This window comes from Epinephelus moara, chromosome 24 (assembly GCF_006386435.1).
Source record: "Epinephelus moara isolate mb chromosome 24, YSFRI_EMoa_1.0, whole genome shotgun sequence".
Classification (NCBI taxonomy): domain Eukaryota; kingdom Metazoa; phylum Chordata; class Actinopteri; order Perciformes; family Serranidae; genus Epinephelus; species Epinephelus moara.
The window spans coordinates 21,723,977-21,747,186 of NC_065529.1; the positions used below are offsets into that span (position 1 = coordinate 21,723,977).

The 23,210-nt window shown below is 42.3% G+C and overlaps 1 protein-coding gene across 1 annotated transcript in view; it reads left to right on the forward strand.

Annotated features, from left to right (window-relative positions):
• Positions 1 to 23,210, forward strand: part of slc25a26 (solute carrier family 25 member 26) — an 84,407-nt gene that overhangs the window by 44,637 nt on the left and 16,560 nt on the right. Inside the window, exons 6-8 of the mRNA XM_050037176.1 lie at positions 7,131 to 7,175; positions 11,906 to 11,975; positions 19,804 to 19,868. Of these exons, the coding sequence (XP_049893133.1) occupies positions 7,131 to 7,175; positions 11,906 to 11,975; positions 19,804 to 19,868 (180 nt within the window). The remainder of the gene's footprint in view (positions 1 to 7,130; positions 7,176 to 11,905; positions 11,976 to 19,803; positions 19,869 to 23,210) is intronic.

Below are 23,210 nucleotides of genomic sequence, written 5' to 3' on the forward strand. Positions count from 1 at the left end.
GAAAATGTCCCCTTTTGACTTCTAGCTCAGCACCTGCAACCAGTTACAGCCAGGTGGTCCCTCACTGTGTCCCTAAGCAATATACTGAGCCCTTAACTGGCTGTTGACCTAAATGTATAAATTTTCACAGCTGAAATGACACACTGTACGGTATTTTCCTGATAGTTAATACAAAAATTGAATTGAAACATACTCATGTGACAAAACACTGTATGCAAAATGAGATTTAAAAATGTTTTAACCATCCAGTCCCAAGTTTTAGAAAAATAATACACTTTGGTCCATTCAAAACAAAATACAGGGGTGGGCAGGTTAAGTTTTTAAAAATAAAAAAAAATGAGCAGGAGCAACTGCAACAGGTTGTATGCACGGTCGATGCACAGTATGAAGAGTGCAAAGTTTCAGTGACAAATAAAACAACATAAAATTTCAGAAAACAAAAAGCAAAAGATTTAGGCCCAATCCCAATACCCCCCCTTGTCCCTACCCCTCTACCCTTGGCCCTACCCCTAGCCCTTGCCCACTACCCCTTGGCCCTCAAAATGAAGCAACGACAGGTAGGGGTTGAAATCTTTCCCTAGGAATTGGTACACCACTCACTACGTCACTGCGTCGGTTACGTTCACGCATATGTTACTATTTTAAACAGGAAGCCGTGAGTCATCTACATTTCCAACTGGCATCTACAATGGAGTCTCCAGCTGAGTTCATCCTACAGTCACGTTTGCTGTATTCATCGTGCTCCGTTTGATGAATGACAGACGACGAAATGATATGTACGACAAGCTAGCTAGCTAACCAGCTAACATTACGAGGCAGCATAGTTATACTAGCAGGCGTGTTAACGTAATGTGAAAAATCCGACAGTTTTGCAGAACAGGACAGATGCCAGATAGTGGGAGCTAGCTAGCTAGCTAACAAGCAACTTGACGACGGTAACGTTAGCTAGCTGGCTAGCTTTCTGTCAACTCCAATCTAGACATCGTGAATAGCAATAAAAAATTGTAACACCGTTCTCTACACAAATATACAGTTATTCAGAAACGTTTTTACAAAAGTCCCATGTTTATTCGCGAAATTATACGTACATGTATGAACTTTTCCCCCCGTCTCTTGCTTGGTGGTAACCATGGCAACATCTACCCCTTGCTGGCAAGTCAGCATCTGAAATCCCTCACTCTGAAGGGCTAGTTTCATACCCACTACCCCTCGTTATGCCCCCCCTATGCTCCCCTAGGGGTAGGGCCAAGGGGGGGTATTGGGACGGGCCCTTAATGTTTATTGTGATGAAATTCCTTAAGCCAGAGTAATTTCTGATGAAATGATGTACATTTTCTGCTGTGTCTACTGAGATGTCTACGCCTCATGTGAAAACTTAATTAAATCTTCATTAGAAATGAGATAAAGTAAACTTATGCTGGGATAGATGTGTCTTTAATTGAAATATTTATTTATATTGATCGTTATCTGTCCCTTGGTTGAGCAAGACAGTGATTTTAAAAAAGACATTTTGGAGGGGTGTTATTGCACCTCAAGGCACTTGCACAATGATACCATTGAATAATAACTGTCGCACATTATTCCTTGTGAACTGTATTCTCAGATCTCTGATACTGTGCAGAGATTAGCTGGTTTGCCTGAGGAGTCAGACAACGATGTAACATCTCGGTTCCCACAGTGTCTGATTCTGTATCTGTGCATGAGATGTTGAAATTGTAGAGTTACTTTGCATCGTTGGTATGTCATGTGAGGATTTGCCTTTCTCTTCTTACATGTTCATGAATGTTTACACCCATTGTATGAAAAAAGTAAATTTTCCCTTGAATGTTAGATGGAATTTCAAAATAAAAGCAGCTCTGAGTGGTGTAGCTTGCCGAAATCTCTTGATCAGGTCATAGACAGATTAGTAAAGAGTATTTCATCCACCTTTGGCAGCACATCTCTGTGTTCAAATGATCTATCTTCGTTCCAAACTGCAGGGTCAGTGAGGTTGTGAGCAATCCTCCGTCTATCAGGTGCAATGATGATGCACATGTCTGTCTCCACGGTTACCCCGCCTTAAAAACAATAGCAAGAGCAACTTGCTCCCCTGGGCTGTTTTGAAAAATCTTGCTTGTGTTTTTAGAGCAAGTCGGAGCAGTGACACAAGGATTGAAGTTGTGGTGAAATTCATTCCACAGCAGGTAACACGCTGCACGCATCTCTGGGCCGGATAGAAAATGAAAAGACTTGATGTTTGATTGGGACGTTCACAGAGGGGTGATGCTCTGGTTTAAGAACGAGAAAGAGAAGGAGGACGAGACTGATTACATGTCCTATCTCCTTTCTTCACCACTTCTCTTTCTGTCTCTACCTGTCTTCATTTCTCATTCAGCTGAGAGATTTATCATGTCTGTCGTCTCCTTGCATCGCTACACCAACATCATTGCACTGGTGGGTCAGAGCGTGTTGATGTGAGACAAATGGGAGTCAGAACTGGAAAAAATAACACAACAGTTATTAGCTCACATGTCCTCCACCCTCTACATCTGATTTTATATCTCAAATAAACAAACACACAGTTGGATTCTGCCCTATGCCACATCTACTCAGGTTCATACATGCTTCAAATGTGTGTGTGTGTGTGTGAGAGAGAGTGAGTGCCCTCAGCCTTCCCTTAACTATAAATGGCTTATCAATTTTAATCAGGCCACATGTGGTTTTCAGACGTTCAATCTCTGCCAGGCTACGCGCGCACACACACTCTCACACACACACACACACACACACATACACACACACACACACACATGCTCCGTGTGCCAGGGGTGTCGAACCAAGTCATAAATCATTGGTGGATCAGTCTTTCCAGATCCTCTGCACAACCACCCTCTCCTTCCCTCCGTGTCTCTCCACTCATTGCAGTTGTTCAAAAAGTCCTCCAGTTTGAAATGACTCTTTTGCCACCTCTCTTTCAGATGTTTCTTTCTTTCACATCTCAAGCTGATTTAAAATAATAACTCTTGATAAGAGACATTACTTAGAGGTCCAGTGTGTAAGATTTAGGAGGGTTTTGCGGCATCTAGTAGTGAACATTGCAGATTGAAACCAGCTGAAACTTCCTCTCATTTCTTCTTCGTTCATTGTTCAGGAGGTTTTAACCAGGAGCTGAATTATCCGCAGAGGTCTCTTCCTCTCCAAAACAAACAGACCTGGTGATTTAAAGTGGTAAAAACACTGAATAAAGCAAGATACTCAATTGACCTATGGCTAAGCCACGCCCCCCTCCACTCACTCGGACAAACTATCAACATTCAGTGACCGGCGCTATGGCAGGTGTCACAGTACACGGCATTTCGCAGGAGGCAACTGATGATTTTTGGGGACATACTGTAACGATCAGGGCCTAAACTACGCATTGGAGGGATATATTCATAATTTACGGCCAGGCAGAGAACGTCTAGTGTATGGGAATGGCTATACGCACTGTGATTGGCTCATCGCATTTGAGGGCGGGACTTAGCCATAGGTCAATTATGAGACAATTGTGAAGTATGAATATGAAATGAGTCTCTCCATAGATTCACTTACTTTCACTATCACTTTGTTTTTGCTGATAGCAGTTCTGCTTATATTCAGTATAATAGTGGTTAGTACCTCAGCACCTGCCTCCATTTTCTCTCTGTCTCTCCTGGACTGGAAAAAAACCCTGAATTCATCGAGATGGTAATAAAAGACAGGTGCACTTTTATTCCTTTTTTTTAAGCTCTCTCATCTCACCACAGTTGGAAAACAGAGGTGCACTCACTCCTCATGGTATAATGCTCCACTTTGAATGGGCTTGATACCAGACCTACATCAGATACAGGTTTTTTAACATCTCTAAGGACTGAGAGAATTTGCTTGTTTATGCCTGGATAGACTAGATGGGCACGGAGAGTTTCCACTGGAACTTTTCTGTTAGTTCCATGTACTGGACTGGCTTTATCAAGTAACTATCGATTGTTTGATTGGGCTGAAGAGCATTTAATAAATAATTTATATTTCTGAATGCAATATTTGTAGACTATAGATTCACCTGCTAAAACTGGAGCATCCATTGTGTGGAAGCCAAGTTGATGCGCTTTCTGAATCAAGATAAACAATAGCAGCTCTACATGCTCTTTATTTGGTTTGGGGATTTTTACACTTTAGCAGCCTCAGCCAAACGTGTGAAAATAGGGTAAAACTCATTGATTTCTACATCCACAGGTCCTTTTCTGTAGTGAAAGTAAAGTATGCTGTTAGGAAAATACAAACACTAATGCATCTGATGCTCCACTTGTAGGCATCCAAATCAATCAAAGATGAGGTCACAATACCAACTATCCCTAACTGCCCTGAAATACACAACATGCTCCTTAGCTTTAGTCTTTTAGAATTATATTATATTTGCAGCCATCATGTGCATGTTTAAGACCCTTTTACAAGATTCTTGTTTTTATAATGAGTCAGCTGGAAACATTTTTTAGCTACTGTAGCTACAGCTGATAGAAATCTTCCAATGAGAGTCGTCATTTCAGCTGACAAAATTCAGCCTGCTTTTTTATTTCTGTGTGCCAGAATGGAGAGCATGATAGGCACGAGTACTAGATAGAGTACTGGTCACGTGTTTCTGTCTGTTTGTACAACATATATTTACCAGCCACTTTATTAGGTACACCTTGCTAGTACCGGGTTGGACTGAATTTTTGCCTTCAGAACTGCCATAATTCTTGGTATCATAGATCCAACAAGGTGCTGGGAACTTTCCTCAAACACACATCCCAAAGGTGCTCTATTGGATTGAGATCTGGTGACTGTGGAGGCCATTGGAGTACAGTGAACTCATTGTCATGTTCAAGAAACCAGTTTGAGATGATCTGAGCTTTGTGACATGGTGCGTTATCCTGCTGGAAGTAGCCATCAGAAGATGGGTACACTGTGGTCATAAAGGGATGGACACGATCAGCAACAATACTCAGGCAGGCTGCTGCATTTAAACCATGCTCAGTTGGTACTAAGGGGCCCAGAGTGTGCCAAGAAAATATCCCCTACACCATTACACCACCACCAGCAGCCTGAACCGTTGATACAAGGCAGGATGGATCCATGCTTTCTTGTTTACACCAAATTCTGACCCTACCATCTGAATGTCACAGCAGAAATCCAGACTCATCAGACCAGGCAACGTTTTTACAATCTTCTATTGTCCAGTTTTGGTGAGCCTGTGTGAATTGTAGCCTCAGTTTCCTGTTGTTAGCTGACAGGAGTGGCACCTGGTGTGGTCTTCTGCTGCTGTAGCCCGTCTGCTTCAAGGCTCGATGTGTTGTTGGTTCAGAGATGGGCCTCCGCATACCTTGGTTTGGTTTTGGACTATTTAAATATTTACTCACTAGACATGATAGATTGCTTTTCTTAATATCAAATCTTATTGTACATTAGGCTTAGTAATACTTTTACATGTTTTTTATTTGTCATAAGTCTTTTTAATACAAGTGGACATCAGGTCTTTTATCAGTTCATTTCAGAAACCTAATTTGCTGTGCTCAGTTGAATTTACTCTTGTTCTGACAGCTTCATGTCTTTACTTTTGTTTCTAAAATGACTTTTAATAAAACTCCAAGTCATTATAAAGATCTTAAAAGATGTGTTTTCAGCTCTCAGAGAGCAGATGCAGCACACACCTTTTAAATTATTCCACTTCAGAGTGTTTATATATGAGGTCAGTTCATTTGGACTAAGTGCCTAATAAGCTCATTAAAAGGCATAAACACAGTTCATTTATTGTCTTTGTGCTCCGGCTGACTCAGAGTTGGATCGCCTCGGCTTTTACCGATGTGCTAACGTAGTCTGATGGAACATGATGAAGGAGGTGGTGCAGATGGATGAATGATCCTCTTGTTGCTGTGATCAAAGACCGATGACATGAGGCAGTGTCACTTTATTTATTTCTCTCTTTGGTTTTGTTTTTGTTCCTGCTCTTCCTTCCTGTCCTGCCCTGCCATTCCTGCAGCGCAAGATGACAGGATACACGTGTGTGTGTGTGTGTGTGTGTGTGTGTGTGTGTGTGTGTGTGTGTGTGTGTGTGTGTGTGTGTGTGTGTGTCCGCAATGTGTCCCTCAAAGTGAATAAGAGAATATATAAGGGCTGTACCCAAGTCAGATATAAATGTCTTTACTTTTGTCAAAATAAAGTCCTCTGCTACTTTCATGTTTTTATGTCGGGGGACAGATGCACTTGTTCTAAATTTTGAGGGCAGTGTGCATCCCCCCGGAAATCTACACCTATGGCCAGAAACTATTTCGTAGCGAGTTGCTGTGAGCAGTAAATTCACCACTTCTCAAAACCTGACCGGACAAAACCTGTCTTCTTCCGGCCAGCTGCCTCTCTCGCACTCACCCGGGGTCTCTGTCCGAAGCTGCCGGTCCTGGAGAGCAGCGTGAAAGTCAGGAGTGCTTGCTCTGCAGCTAAATCTGAGAGACAGAACATCCCCAGAAGTACTGTGCAAATAAACAACGTAAATAAACAACTTCTTGAGATAAAGAATCTCAGTCGACTGAGAGGTCTCTCACTGCTGAAGTTTCAACTCTCAGGGGACGGTCATAGAATATACGTGTCTGTGTGAATTAGTGCTGTCTTTCTGTAAATTATGCCCATTTCTGTGCATGTGTCTGCATGTCGCTGTATGTCAGAGTGAGTGTGTGTGTCTGTCTGTGTGTGTGTGGTCTGACTGTGTGTCATTTACCCCTTGCCTTGGCACTGCCGTCAATTTCCTCCCGCTGTAACTTCCTGCCTGAGCCGATTTAGTATTTCCAGTGGCAGCTCGCGCACCCCGACCATCAGAGCTCTCCCTCCATCCCTCTATTCCTCCTTCCAAGTCTGCTCCATCCGTCCGTCTATCCATCTATTCATTCAACACTGCCAGACCACAGCCCGTCTCATTCATTAATCATCAGCAGTGAGAAGGAACAAGGGAGCAGTCAGACGAGTGAGAGGAAACAGAGAAAGGTGGCAGGAATGACAAGTGCAGGAGATTGGAGGTTAAAGATGAAACCTGAACCTCAGGAAAATCAAAACGTAACGCTGACATAATCCCGATGATTAAAACTCTGTCTGCTTCTTTTTTTCAGATCCCGTTCTCGCTGGTGCAGTTTCCACTTTGGGAATATTTAAAGGTACGTATCAGATCTTTCCATAAATGTTTGTCTTATTGACTTTATTTGCACTTTTCTTTATTCTCCATCTGTTTCACCCCTCCACTCTCCACCATTCCTCAGCACCATCATTTACAGTAATTATTCCCAGTGATAAATCCGTAGTAAAGCTATAATAGCGCGCTTACGCTCTGACACATTTACAGTGGGCTCACCCTCTGCATTCCCCTGTATCATTGTGGCAGGCAAAAATGGGACTTCACACCCCGCTTTAATGGGTTGTCACGACTACCATCAAACTAGCTTTCAATTTATCACAAGCATATCCAATCCTGCATATCTGTCTCTTTCTAGCTTTTCTTCACCTTCCTTCCTCTCTCTCTCTCTTAATATCTTTTCCTCCCTCCTCGCCTGCTCTCTCTTTTCATTGTGTGGCCCTGAACACATAAAAAGCTGCCTCTCTTTGAAAAGACGGCGTTTTGTTGGAGTGACATCATGTCTCAAGGGCGCGAGAGGCGGCGGACAGTCAAACATTCCATCAATGCTAGGAGCTAACGGCCCGGGCCGAGACCAACAATACACTTCACAGCTGTGTGTGCATATGTATGTGCGTGCGTCTGTGCGTTTGCGAGAGTTCGATTCTGTCGTCCACAAGTGTCTCTTTGTCCCTCAGTCAAAGGCCCTCTCTCTCCAGGCCATCTGGACACGTCCGTTGGCGGAGAGCTGAACTGCTGGAATCTGGACTTTCTCTTCTTCCTCTCCTCTTTCTCCTTGTCCTCTTCTCCATCCATTGGCTCCCAGTCCTCCCATATGTATCCTCTGTGTTAACATGGTGCTCTGAATAGTTAATGAGGCCTTTCCTTGGCTGCCTAGCTGACTAGTCAAAGGCAGGAGATGAAAAACTGTACATGCAACCAAACAGATTTTTACTGCCATTCCTTTAGAGTGACCACCAACATGTTGAAAGGCTTTTGATAATCAAGAATAACGTGATTTATTTTGAAAAATGCCAGAGCGAAGGAATTTGAGAGTGAGTGCATGTGTGTGGCAAGATCTTCCATCTGCTTTGTGGGATGGTAATGTGCTGCGTTATGGCCTTTTTCTTTTTATTTCACACCGAGCCAGCACAGCTGTCAGTGAGGGAATCAGAAAGAGGAAAATGGAGAAAACCAACCAACTGCTGTAGGCCTGCTGGAAGACGAGTAAGCAGACAAATCCTTTCGCAGAGTGCATTCAGTTCAACTCGTTCTTGAATTTCTGGGATATCATGGAGACGCATATTGCAGGCAGGAAAAGTCAGGGAACTTTACAGTGAGGCACGTCACACAATATTAAATAATTTTACACGTTGTTCACTGCACAGAGATTTATTTTTTCACACCATGTGAGTAATTCTCACTGTTATTTCACACATTCATTTCATCATATTGTGGTTTTCACTCAGTTGTTTTTCCCAACAGCAACTGCAGAGTGAGACTTGCAGTTTACTCCATCTGTTCTGACCTCAAAAACAACATTAGCAAAACAGGAGGGTGTAACACGTTTAGGTTATGATTGAACACCAAGAGACAGCCACAGAAAATTCAAGGAATTTTTGTGTCAAAAAGGCACGATGGGAACTTAAATGTAACCAATGGGATTCACTTAGAAAATGCTGTCTGCCCACACATACGTGATGCATTGACACACTCGCGTGCACACAGACCTACCACCTCTTTCCTGTGGGAAGTCGTCCAGGTGCAAACTCTGACCGTGACACCAGGGTTCAGAGGTCAAAAAGTTTGTTTTCCCAGGTTTACCCCTTATTATTTATTCATGAAACAAAGAGGAAGGGATGGAGAGACTCGGAGAGGGAGAGAGACACGGAGGAATCCCCCAGTGCGAGGCCTTTGATGTGGAAAACAAAATCTCCTTTTTAATCTGCCCTCTAATGGAACACACATGACACATCCTGAGCTCGCACACACTGTCTGCTGGTTCCTTCTCCTCTCTGTCTTCTTCTCTCTGTTTACTTGTTTGTGTTTGCATGTGTTGTGCACGCACACATGGTTTCTGTGATGTCCACATGTGTGTGAGATAGGAGGAGAGTGAGATAACATGCAGCCGATTTAACTCGCAGGGGGGGAATGGACAAAGAAAATATTAGTAATCGCTCCATGCTGTTGCTCAATTGCTCTCCCTGAGAAGTAATCATACCTTGCAGCGCCCGAGGCAACCCAGCTGTCCACATGCATCTTATACAAAGTCTAACCTTGCATAGTCAGTCTCCTCATCGCTTTGGTGAAACAAGTCGGGGGAGAAAAAGAGACAAAGGGTTCATTCTCAAAACAAAAACATCAGGTGGTTTCACTCAGTAGCCAGTTGCATTTGGGCAAGTAGTCCTGTGATGTGAGTTTTTTCAGACACAGAGAGAACTTGCATGTTAATAAACTGGCAGCCCTCTATATAACAGGGCTGCCACACAACCAGACCAGATCCAACTGCAGGGCAATTTTTTTTTGCAAGGCTTAAAGAATACTTCACCCCTCAAATGATCATTTGTATATTGATTACTCACCGTGTGTTACGTTTAATTCGTAAAGAAAAGTTTGGTTTTTTTGCATGCCTCCAAGGTGAACAAAGAATCCCAAAACTGGGGCGTCGGTGGCTTAGTGTTAGAGCAGGCGCCCCATGTACAAGGCTGTTGCCGTTGTAGTTTGTGTTACTGTGTGACTTTGGTGAGTCCGAACTAACTTTTTAAAACACCAAAGACACACAATAACACAGACAAACTAACTGATTAAAGGGATTAGCCTCACTGTAGCCTGTAGCTCTGACTGCTTCTCTGTGCTCCGCGCTCACGTGTGCGCGCTCAGGGTGATTTATTTAAGAACATTAAATTGCAACAAAATAAATAATATAGTTTTACGTTTTTTTGTTTTGTTTTGTTTTTTACAGTTTGCCTTCAAATATTCAGTAAAAACTTAACAAAAACTATCTCTCATTTCTTTAACAGCAACAGTAACTCAGAGTGAGATTCAGATTCTGTATACAATATTAATAGTTCAACAAAATAAAATCTATCACAAATTACACACTTAAACAGTTCCCAAATACAAAAATGTACCCTGGGATCTATATAAATCAACAGGTGATTACTTTCTCTTTTTTCCCACCTGGACCTTTATGCTCTGCCATTTCTCCTCTAATCATCACACAGTAACCTGTGACAGGCTCTTATGCTATGATAACTACTGCACATTCACATATATGTAGTTGTTTGTCGAGGCGCAAGCATCTTGTAGGTTTACATTACTAAAGGTTTATGACAAAATCACTTCACAACACCGACTCCCATGTGCACACGGTGAGAGAGGAGAGGGAGAGACGCTGTGCTGCTGCCAGAGGAGCCGCTGAATGAGTTCCTTCTGAGCGGTAACTTGCTAAAAGAGTCTGAGAAGTTCGAGCGGGTTCATAAAATACTCAGGACGCCACAGTTTATTCCACACTGCTGAAGCTTCTCCTCTTTTCGAAACCACCGTGGAGTCTGTAATAATTTCTCTTTCAGCCATGCTTGTATTTGTCATGGGTAACAATATGGCGTTGAAATATCGCAAATATCACAATATGAATTTTTCACATCATATTAAAAATTATACCAGTATTATCGTGAATTAGATGATATGGCACACCCCTACTTCCATTTCAGTTTTAAATAGTAAGGTTTTTAGCGAAAATACATGTTTTGGAAAGAAGATAAATGAGACTTGGATTGTACTGCACGAGTTGTGTAAGAGTTTTGAACAATGTTTTGATATAGTTTTGCTGTTGTTAAACACAGACGTCCTTTACTTCAGTACAGTAAGAACTTTCTCCATGGAGGCATACAAAAAACAACAAAGTTTGCTTAACAAATTCCTTTAAAGATTGGTGCACAAAAATCAGCTCTTTGTTTCACATTTAACATCAGGTAAGCTGCATTTAACTGCTAAGTTATCAACATAAAGTTTTAAGCCTTGAAGAAAAGTTACCTGGGGTGCAGACAGTTTCAAGAGCAGTGGACCGCTAATTATTTTGAATGTAATCTCAAGCATCATTACACGACTAAACATGCAAAGCAGTATACTGTGAGGCAAGGGAGAGGAGAAGGAAACACCAGTCGCTCAGCTTCCGAGTGTATATAGTTGCAGTTTTGCAAGTTTTTCCTTTTTCTGTAGTGTTTAAGTGGTCCCAGTTGGACAGGCTGGTGGCCTCAGTGTAATCTGAGATCCCTGATGTATAGTGTATATTTATGTGTCTCTATTAATTAAATTTGTGTATTTTAGTGCTTCAGTACATAAATGTTAACAAATAAAAGCCTGTGTTGATATGTGCATGTGATATGTGGACATGGGCTGACCTACTGTACTTCAGCATCTGATGGCATCTGGACAAAATGTGTAAAGATGATGGAGTGGGAGCGCTGCAGCATATTCTCATGCCTCCCTCTTGTCCCGTCCCAGTTCTTGGGAAACAAGTAGCATGACATCACTGGGGAGAAAAGGCAACACAAAAATAGCCGGAGAGCCCGGTTCCCAGCCGCGGGCCTGGACCCCAGACCGGACCAAGGTTCACAATGTGTTCTCAATGTGTCTGATATCTACACTAACAACAATCTTCTCTCTCTTTGTTTTTTTCTCCCCTCTTTCTCCCCTTTTTCTCGCTCTTTCATCATCCTCCTCTATCGACAACCCTCTCTTTTCTCTCTCGACATTTCCCTGTCTTTCTCCCAGACTCTGTGGTCACGGAGGCAAGGTCACACGCTCTACTCTTGGCAGGCTGCAGTGTGCGGAGCTTTTGCAGGTGCAGGGGATTATTTGCTGCTTTGGGAAAGAAGCGGAGAGGGAGGAGGGGGGGAAGGAGGGGGTGGAAGAAGGAAGGGAGGGATGGATGGTTAAATCGATGGATGGATGGATAAGTAGATAGGTGAATAGATGGCCACGAGGGCAGGACAAGTTTACCGAAAGCCACATTCTTGAAAGATTCCACAAAGGTGAGCTCAGCTGGCAAATCCCATCATCGCCTGCACCGCAGATCAGAGCAGAGAAGAGAAGAATGGACGGGGGGAAGTGAAAACAGGCAACTTTGGCCTTTTTTTTTAAAAAAAAACAACATTTCTTTCTTACAGTGCTAAATTGGCAATCAGTGAATCCCTGAGTCTGCCTTGTCTTAAAAACTTCTCATTATGACAGTTCTCAAGACCTTTAGCCAATGAAAATCATAGCATAGCAGACTTTTATGGCTCGGTCTTAGCCTGGATGAGTATCAGGGGAGAGACAGACAACGGAGGGAGGAGTGAACAGGGATGAGAGGGGCCGGGTCCTGGGTATGGGCCCCTGCAGCTGCGCGACCTCCTGAGCACTGGGGCCTGAAGTGGTTTAAGAGAGAGTGAGAGAGAAAGGCGCAGGAAAGGAGTGAAAGAGGGGAAGGGGAGTGGACTAAAAACAAGACTAATAGGAGGAAGGAAAAGACAACAACCAGACAGAATCCGTCAGATTATAAAACACGCAAGATAAATACAAGGCACTGACAAGAAGCTCGAGTCAAAGAGATTCAGTGGTTGTAGATGTTAAAAATCTTGAGCATAATTCTATGATTCTGTGATTTTGTGATTGGGTTCCATTTTAAGATAAAGATCTGACAAACCCAAGACAAAAACCACAGCCCAGTGTCACCCTAATCAAGTGTAAGGACACTGTCCTCTCTGATCCCTGAGCACTTGGCTTAATAAGACATTTTGTTTGGAGATGGATATTAATACTATTTGCAAGACAATCCAGAGTGCTTAATCTTTTTAGGAAAGAAAAACTTGTGTGTGTGTGTGTGTGTGTGTGTGTGTGCGCGCGCAGAGTTTTAATGATATGTTGTTTTTTTTGGGGTTTTTTTTACTGAATCCAGCTGGTTGATGTTGACTGATTAACAGAAATAGGTTGACAAAGGTGTTCACTCCCCAGTCATTTTACAGGCTGATGCCAATAAAATGATGAGGGAGTAATAAGCTAAGGTTCAGGACATATATTATAAACACATGACCAAAATCCTTCAATGCCCTGATGATCCGTTCCATAAAGAAAGGTAGGTAGATAGATAGATAGATAGATAGGTCATTAACCCTGAGGGAAATTTAGGGCACCCAGTACCTTATTATAGCTTGGAAATCCAGACCCTAAATCTAGAAAGATTTAGGGTCTGGCCATGAGTAATGAAAATGGCCCAACTGGAGGGACAGCACCAAGCATGCATTTGTAAATATCACTGCACGCAACTGGATAACACTATGACCAATCAGAACAGTACACGGGGTGACGTATCCAGAGCTTAGCTACCAGCGGAGCTAACTGGTAGATTAGACTCCTGCCATATCCGGTTGGCAAAACAGCAAAAACGTCCTTCTTGCAAAGGAAAGACTTGAGCGCTTTTTGGGGAAAAAGCCAAGTCTAACTCGTTCATTGTAGCTGCCAAAGCCGTTTCAAACAACTGATGTTCATCCGTAGCCATCTTGCAATCCTTACTGACTGATTCTGGACTTCGTCGTCGCAGCGCTGTCGTCATCTGTTTAGCTCGCCTCTGGCCCGCCTATATCAGATACACCAATGTGATTGATGCAGCTCAGTTTCATGGGCATAGGTAATGAGCATCATTACTGATTGCCAGAGTGACTTGCTGAGCAAATTCAAATTGTGCTCTCGCGAGAACTCTGGATTTCCAGGGTAACCTTATTACACAATGCATACAAAAACAAAGATTCACAAATGCATAGAGAATATAAGCATAAGAATAAAAAACACACAGCATTGGAATGTCTCATCTCGTCCTAAGACTACTACAGAGAGCTGTTACTATAGTAGGTATGCTTGTGATGGCAGTACAGATTTAGGTGGTTGACAGTGTATGTGTTGATTGATGATTAAATTAAAGTGTAAGAACAGTGCAGAAATAATAAATACCATGCTACAGATAATATAGCATATAGATACAATGCAAATACAGATTGTGCATAAGGCTAACATAGCCAGTAACTTGCAGTCCAGCTACCTTTTTATTAATCTGTTTATTTAATTGTAGAAGGTGCTTAAAGGTAAAAACTGTGGGAAATAAAGAGTAAGGAATGCTATTTTAAATAAATTATAAAATGTAAAGAGAAGGTGAATATCTAAAGGAAATACAAATGAAAATTGCACAAAGGTTAACATAACCAGTAACTGACTGACAGTCGAGCAGCCTAAAGGCAACATGCAGGTGAGCATTCAGTCACTTCAATCAGTTTCAACCGTCGCTGAGAGGAGTTGAATAGCTGTATGGCCGGGGGGACAAAAGACTTTCTCAGTCTGTCTTTTGATGGACTGGGAGAGAAAGTCTGCCACTGAACATACTCCTCTGCTTAGTGAATGTGCTGTGCAGAGGGTGTTGTCCTCAGTGGACAGCAGTTTGTTGAAGGTCCCTCTCTCTGAGACCAACACAAGGGAGTCCACCTCCATGCCAACTAGCCAGCGAATAAGAACATATAATAACTATTGATTTTAAAAGCCCAAATGCACTGAAAGCATCTGACATGCACGTCTTGAAGTATATCTATTGTTTTAAGTGGCTTAACACGCACCAACAGTTTCATGAGGCGTGTCAAATTGCTTTGACGCCCCTTCTCCGACCTTGTTTTGATTTTGAAATGAGGACCCAGTGACTGAAGTCAGTGAGGCAGAGAGGAGAGACAGAGAGACGGATGTGCAGCGAGAACACACAACAGTTTTGGACAACAGCTTAGAGCTGACGTTAGCTCCGTTAGCTTGTCTTAAAAGTTAATGAACAATACAGTCGTTATTCTGCAATGCTAATTAAAAACAACCACCACTACCAACAGCTGTACTCCTATAGATCTTAACTGTTGTGTTGACACATGTCTGATACCATCATCAAAGTTTTCATTAAGCCTGCTGGTCATAAAACTTACATGGCTACTTAAACCTAACAACAGCAGTTAAATAATGTCGTATAGTGACATGATTAGCTGTGCTTTATGTGGCTTTAAATACCTGGAAGAAAAATAAAAGAAGAAAGGGGATGGCTGGTCCCATGGATTTTGCATTTCACATCTGATGCCTGTAGTGCGCTGCAAGACCACCAGTTGACGCGCATTAAATGAGGCGTGTTATTTATCGCTTTCCTTTGGGCCTTAAAGCCTCTACATACCCGTCTCTAAACCCACACAGGTGTTTGTACTTAATATGCTTGATTAGACCTCTTCTCAGGGCTTCAGAGGTGATTGGCGTCTCCCTGACTCTGCTGTTGGTTTGGATGCATCTGTCATGGCGGGACAAGTTACAGCATCTCTTAAATCAATCAATTCTTATTGGTTCATTGAGTCTAGTTACATCATGTAATCCTGAGCGTTGCTCCTCCCACCTTCACACTGAGGTCTAATCAGTCAGAGTAAGTGAAAACACCTGTGTGGGTGTGCAGTACTTTTAATTCAGTCTGTCTTTTGTACTTTTTAGTTGTGTATACACACACACACACACACACACACACACACACACACACACACACACAAAGGAAAAACACTTGCTACATTTACTGAAAAAACAAACTCAAAACTCATTTTGCCTTGTGCGGTACAGTATCACTGTAACCAAAGAGAATACTTTAAATCCAGGAGGGGCCTATAGCAACATAGCATGCACCTCCAGTATCATAGCTCTGAATAAAAAATGTGTCACATCATCCATCTTTCCTCTCAGTCTTCACCTTTTTCGCGATGAAAAGGCAGAACCACAATCAAAATACATATTTTCAGAAGAACAGTTCCGCAGATCGCTCCGTGGAGCAGTTGTTGGACAATTTCAGTCCATAACTCTTACGACGCTACAACACGCCAGACAGGACAGGAAGACTGAGGTTAGCTTCTCCAGGGGCGATGGAGACATGGAGATGGAGGTGAAGGAGAGAAGAGGGGATCAGGAAACAGCACCCCAAGGAGCTGAGACGTGGCCTTGCGCCACCCAGCCCTGGACTCAGTCTACGATGGGAAGAAGAGGAGAAAGAGGAAAAGACATCAGAACAGAATAAGAGAAAGAGACGACAGAAGACTTGGATGAGTGGGTGGCAGACCGAGACATGCCGAGGAAGACAGACATAAAAGACATGAGATAAGGAACAGAGTGGACTGTGTGTCAGTTTGAGAAGAGTCCTAAAACATGTTATGAGTTGTCAGACAAAGCATATTTCTTCTCACATTAGATGGGTTGAACTTTTTGTAAAGCTCACAGAGATTAAACTCTTAATGATAGTTTAATAACTGTAAATGAATATGGACATACAGGGCTCAACAATAAGGATTGCTTGATTGCAAGAGGCACCTAAAATGCCACGTCGAGCTAGTACATCTGGCAACTTGCCCAGTCAGGCAAGTGGCAAACAGAGCATTAAAGAGGACCTATTATGCTCGTTTTCAGCTTCATATTTGTATTTAAGATTTTTAGTAGTAGTAGTATGTTTACATGCCTTAATGGTCAAAAAACACTATATATTCCTCATACTGTCTGTGCTGGATCACCTGTATTTACCCTCTGTCTTAGACGCTCTGTTGAGTGCCTGTCTCTTTAAGACCCCTTCCAAAAAGAGCTCTCCTGTGATTGGTCAGTGTTTCCAGGTCTTCCATATCTCTGAGTCTCTGCACTGTCATTGCAGCATTGACTGTAACCGACAACAGCAAGACTTTATCCCATGAAGAATCACAAAAGCCGGAGAAAAAAAAAATGTGTTGCAGAGCGTCGTTCCCGTGGGCTATGGCAACACTAAACCCCTGAGCTTGCCTTAGAAAGACTAATTGCACAAACCCACTATTTTCAAATACCCCATGGAGAGATACTCTCACTGCAGCCTGTTTTTATTTTGTTCTGAAAATATCGGCGTGCAACCTCGTTCTGTGGACGATAAACTAGGTGCAGACTTCCATCTGTGTCACCGGTAAAGAGGAAATACAGTGAGTGCTGGACGGAGCAGTGAGTGACAACAACTCCACCCACATACAAGGGTACTGTTTACGGTGGAAACGCTAGGGTCTAGGTACCATGTCTGAAGAGTTACTTTTGTTTCCAAAGGTACCATACGGAAAGTGTTTGGTGGAAATGGGGCTTAAGAAAAGCTTCTAAACACAAGTGGACATGTTTCAGCAGGAATAGGATCCGAAATTGGGGAGAAATGAAAAACATCAGCAACCAAGATTACATGTTTCCCTGATGCTAGCATTTACCTTCATGTAGCAGTGTAGGCCACATAATGCTAACATTTGCAGGAGCGTGCCTGGAGCAGAAGACCATGTAAAGAAATTCTGGCACACTGTGACATTGTACTCATAGCATACTGTAGACAAAAAGTGTTTGAAACATAGTGTTCAAGGAAGCCTGAGCAATTTTGCTCACAGATAATACTTCTACATATGTTTACCTCATTGTTTGAAACTTTGGTCACATTTAAATGAACATCCTTCATTGTAACTATACATAAGACACCAAATATGGAAAAACATAATTGGTCCCCTTTAAACACAGTGGGTCTCATTCATGAAACGTGAGCAGAACGACTTTGTGTGTAAAATGTTCACTGTCAATTTACGATTGATTAGCATTCATGAACATACACTCGTGCATACGATAAGAGTGTTCTGCGGTGCTCATGATTATGGTGTAGGTTTTTAATTCCAATGTTTTTTATGTGCACGTCTACTCGCAGATTTACCAACATTTCATGAATGGGACCCATTGTTTTTGAGGGAATTAGTAAAGGAGTGAGCCGGCTCACTTTCTTCTCATCTCTATTGAAAGTTGCACTTGTGCTGTACCGATCGGGCACTCGAGACAATGGCGCCAGGCAAAGGCAAAGGTTGAACATTTCAATTATCCTGGATACAAGAGTTCAGTCGGATGGCGTTAGAGGATGTGGACGAAACTCCAACTATGTATTGTAGAGTTTGCTGCAAATTTGAGAGCATGGCGGATATAATGGGGTAGATTATAAAAGGCAAATAAGATTTGAATTTGGGCAAGTTGATTTCTGACCCACTCTCCCGACTAGGCATGTGAGAACATTGAACAGTGACACACAGATGTATAGTCTTCAAATCAAAACAATCAGACAACCTACACATCCAGTATATTGACAGAATTGTTTATTGGGATATATATGGAAAATGCAATCTGAAAGATTACGGGAAATCAGAGCCAAGAGGACAGGAGGAAAGAGGGGCAGGAGTTAGAGGGATGGGTTGAGTAGGAGTATTGGGGGTGGGGGGGTGGGTCCCGGCTAGGAATCAAGTTCACGTCCCTCTGCGACCGAGCTGCTGTCCAAGAGGGATCCTCAAGTTTCAGTCACTTCCACTTACATCGCACTTCACACTCTCTCCTTCACTCGTACATAATCTGTTTGACACTGGAAATGCTCACACAGGCGCTTTTAATCATCCCAAATATCTCCACTTGTACCCTGCACTGACTTACGACAGACTTGACCCTGTTTGAACCACCTAGAAAAAGCAACCTAGCTCGAGACGAGATTACATCACCGTCTGATTTGCGTCTAACCTTCATCACATCACATGCTTCTTCCAGCCAATTTTAGATCCTCCGATTCAGCCGTGTGTAAGATTTGGTTGGGATAATGCATCCTTTTACTGCTGTCCAGGAACATTACAAAACAGGCTACAGTCAGAAGGCTGTATGTTTTTTATCCTTGCAGAAAATTCAGTTTTATCCGCCCGAGCAAGGGGAAAAAAAAAAATCATCGAAACCCAGTCTTATAATGAGCCAGTGTAACTTGTAAAATGTAACGGTGTGTTACACCACACTGATCCTAATGCTTTCCTGTATCCCTCAGCTCACTTACAGTCACATTGCTCCTCGGTGGCCCATATAGATATGTTTACCGAGAGCAGTTGCTATGTTTGTGGCGGAGTGACACACACACACACACACTCGTACACACAGCTTCTCGCTTAGACACACACTGTGGCTCTGTGGGGACACCTCTGGATCGGGACGTCCATCTAGCTTCCAAGTTGGAGGGAAGGAGGGAAGTCGGGGTGTAACTTCTCTATAAAACTTATTGGAGGGAAGTGTGTGTGAGTGTGTGTGTGTGTGTGGGTGTGTGTAATATGTACGAATGTGTCTGTCACTTCTGTGTTTATGTGAGACTGAATGTGTCCAAATGCGTCTTTTTTTCTTGCTTGTTCTTACAGCTGGGTGTGTGTATGTCTGTGCCTGAGTGTGTTGGAAGCGAGAGAGTGTGTGTGTGTGTGTGTGTGTGTGTGTGTGTGTCTAGCTCAGTGGAAGGTGTGGCTTGGATGAGGCAGTAAGAGGGGGGGCGGTGGGAATAGAAGTGTGTCTGTCTGGTTTTTGTGGTCTAATAACGGGAAAGGTCTCGGATGGGGAATATTATCATTTTTATGAACTTAATGGAGCGCAGGGCCAAGAGTTCCACTATTTATTGCTGAATTAATACGTTACTGTATCTGTGGTTAAGTAATTGGACATTTTTATGGGTTTATTTTCAATATTTAAAGACTCTTCTGAGAGCAGAGAGAGGGCCTTTTATGTTTGCACTCTGCTAAATGTGTGTGTGTGTGTGTGTCTTTTCATAGGTGCGGTAGCGGCATTTGTTACCACTCCTCTTGACGTGGCGAAGACCAGGATCATGCTCGCTAAGGTATACACACTCAGACACACACACACAGGGCGCACCACCTCCTCTGGCAGCGACTTTTAAACACTGCTGTCAGGTGATGCCTCGCAGGCAGAGGGCTGAGCAAATTTCAACAGTGTCGGCACACAGGACGGAGCGGGCCGAGGTAGCACCGGGACAGTAGTGAGACATACACACACACATCTATCATCTGATCTGGACTATGGACAGTGTCGGGAAGACATGTTTGGGTACATGGTTAGTGTTAGAGTGAGGACTTGTTGCTGCTCCAGAGGAATTTCCATCTCAGGGCTGCTTGTCACCGAGAGGTGAACCAGAAGGCCAGTGTCCCTCCTGTTAGCTCCTTTACTCTGTCTGTCCTCTCACACAGTCCCCGTCTCTCTCTCTCTCTCTGTCTCTCTGTCTGTCTCTGTATAGTGGCGTCCCTCCTCTTCCACCCTCCCTCCACCTCCTCTCTCACTTCTGGCTCACTCCGACTGTACGTCTGGCTTCCCTCACTATGTCCTGTGTGTGTGTAAAGGGTAGTGAGTTCAGAGTTACCCCAATCAGCCCCCCCACAATTACACACACACACACACACACACACTGTCCTTGGAGAAGACACAGTGTTCCATTCCTCAGTCCCCCCCCATCCTAACTAATGAGATACTGGAATTAACAAAACACTCAGACAGTCTTGATCTCTTGTGAGAAGCCGTTGGCTGTAGGTGGAACAGCGCAGTACAAAAGCTTCCTGTAAACATTATTTGAAATGCAGCTGCTGTAATTTACCACCAGCAGAGGACTTGGCCTGCGCTGCCTCAGCGACGTTCAGTTATAACTTTATAAGGCCAAGTTTTTCATTCACTTAAGGCACCACAGGTAAGCTGGAAAAACACTGGAATGAAACTTAATAGCCTCGACTGTGATGGTGTTAACAGCTGATAACTCCACTGCGCTTTGTATTTACTGGATATTGAACAAAATAAAAGTCAGGATGATACACCTGTGTACAATTCAGACTGTTGCTGCCATAAAACTTGAGGTTGCTGTGTTTAAAATCTATTCAGGTGCAAACGATTTTGATATTAATATGATTGGATTAAAGACAGCTATAAAATTCCACTCATGTCTGCACAGTGTGTTTACCCATTTCCTTCTGCGGATCATTTAGTAGTTTGTAATTGCAATAGTTTGGGAGGATTTTCTTTTGCTTATGTTATTATTGTATATTATGTTATTATCTACTGCTACTTGTGACTTAAATAGACATGACAAAATGAAAATGTTGATAGCAAATAAGCAGATACACCGCACACAAGGGGCTGAATTGCTTCTCCTTTTAATTTCGTCTTCGTCCTTTAAATTCGTCTTGAAATGTTACAAACAAGGCGTTTCGCCCATGGCTTCAGGTTTGTTGGATAATACAGTGGTTCCCAACTGGTCCACCCACAGGTCCAGATATCTCGTAAGTCATTAATAAAATATAATTAATACATTCAAAATCATACTTGTTTTTGGCCATGTCACCAAGCTAGTTCGCTGTCTCTGTCAAATAGCTGTCCATTAGTCACTCGCTCTACAGCAGGAAATGGTACTTAGAAATAAAGTGCGTTTTTTTCCAAACTTGACATGTTTGTGAGTCACATGCAGTCCATTCAGAATGGATCCGTGACCTATCAGTTGGGAACCACTGGTATAATACAATGCACAAGTGCTTTTAACAAGGCTGCTGCTGCACTGAATCCAATCAGCAGCAGGGTGATCATGTGCTGAGCAGACTCCGTATATGGCTCTGTACACTTGTGTGCTGTGTATCTGCTTATTTGCTATCAATCTGATGTCCCCTGCCATCACCTGCACCAAGTTATGAGGACTGACAGCACTGTGTATGGGCATGTGCTTTTAAAATGAAAATATTGTCATGATACAGGAGTTTCTAACTTTGATACAGAACTGTGAAAAATATCAATATTCAGCTTAGAAAACCATGGTTGAAAACAGCATCATGAGCATACTTTTTTTTTTTTTTTTTAATTTTAAGAAAAATATAACATTATGGCAAAAACTTTTCTGTTCTTGGTTAGTAGCAGAGAACAGCAGAATGACTGTAGGAAACATTAACAATTAGAAATGGAGAGAAAGCACAGCTGGTACCAGTGTATCAATGAGTACTGAAGCTGTTTCAGATATTCAGAATCCATATGTATCGATAAATCCATATTTTTGACAACACTAGAAGATATATATATATATATATATATATATGTTTTATTTATTTATTTATTTATTTTTTCGATTTTTATATTCAGGTAAAGTATAAACAACCCAACCTATCAAACAACAGACTGTATATGCACTATAACTTGTTTATAAGCCATTTTCAAGATGTTTTATACTCAGGTATTACAAAAGTACAGGTAAAGGATAGACATACATAATTAACATACATATTTATCTTTGAGAGAGCCACTGAATGGACCCTATATGCTGACACTAAATATTAAAACATCCTTAGAACAACAGCTTTCTGTTTTATTTTTTAATTGTTATGAACAAAAGCCATGTACCAGATTTAGTCATGTTAATTTTTCATATTAAAAAGACTTAAAGGGAAAAAATGGGGATACTGTTACTTGATATTAGTTGTAAAACCTTCCTTTTCAATCCATATTTGACTGAGCTGGTATAAAAATTAGGGCTGCAACTAATTTATTGTTTGATGATTTTTTAAACGTCGATTATTTTCTCAGTTTATGATTGTTTAGTCTCATAAATCTCTCAAAACAACGAAAAATTATGACATTCAGATGTGGTTGTTTTTTCACCAACTTACAGTCTAAAATCCAAAGATACTGATTTTACTATCGCACATGACACAGAAAAGCAGCAAGCCGTCGCGACTGAGAGGCTGGAGCCAGCAAGTGTGGTTAATAAATCTTATTCGATGACTCGACTAAGTTTTGACTCTAATAAAAATGTAGTAAATAAAATTGTAAATGTGCTTTGTGTAAGTTATGAGGCTGTGAAAGATATTAAAGCAGCATATTTTGTCTCGAAGTTAACTTAAAATTTCTGTTTCCACCTGAAGTGCCTCACCTTATAAAGGTAACATGTCATTTTTTAAAACCGTGTCAGACTTAAGTTTGGTTTAGTCCTACAAACTCCCACAAAAGATGACAAGCCCAGGCAGGAAAGTGAAACAGAGAAGGAGCAGGGCCGGTGTTGATGGGTACGGACGGTTTGGATTGGACGAAGGGGAGGAAATGTGGGTGTTGGAACTTGTCACATTAGTTTCCGTCACCACAGCAGCAGAGGAAAAGGTTCTTTCTTCTCCACGGCCGGCAGAATGAAAGAGCGGTGTTG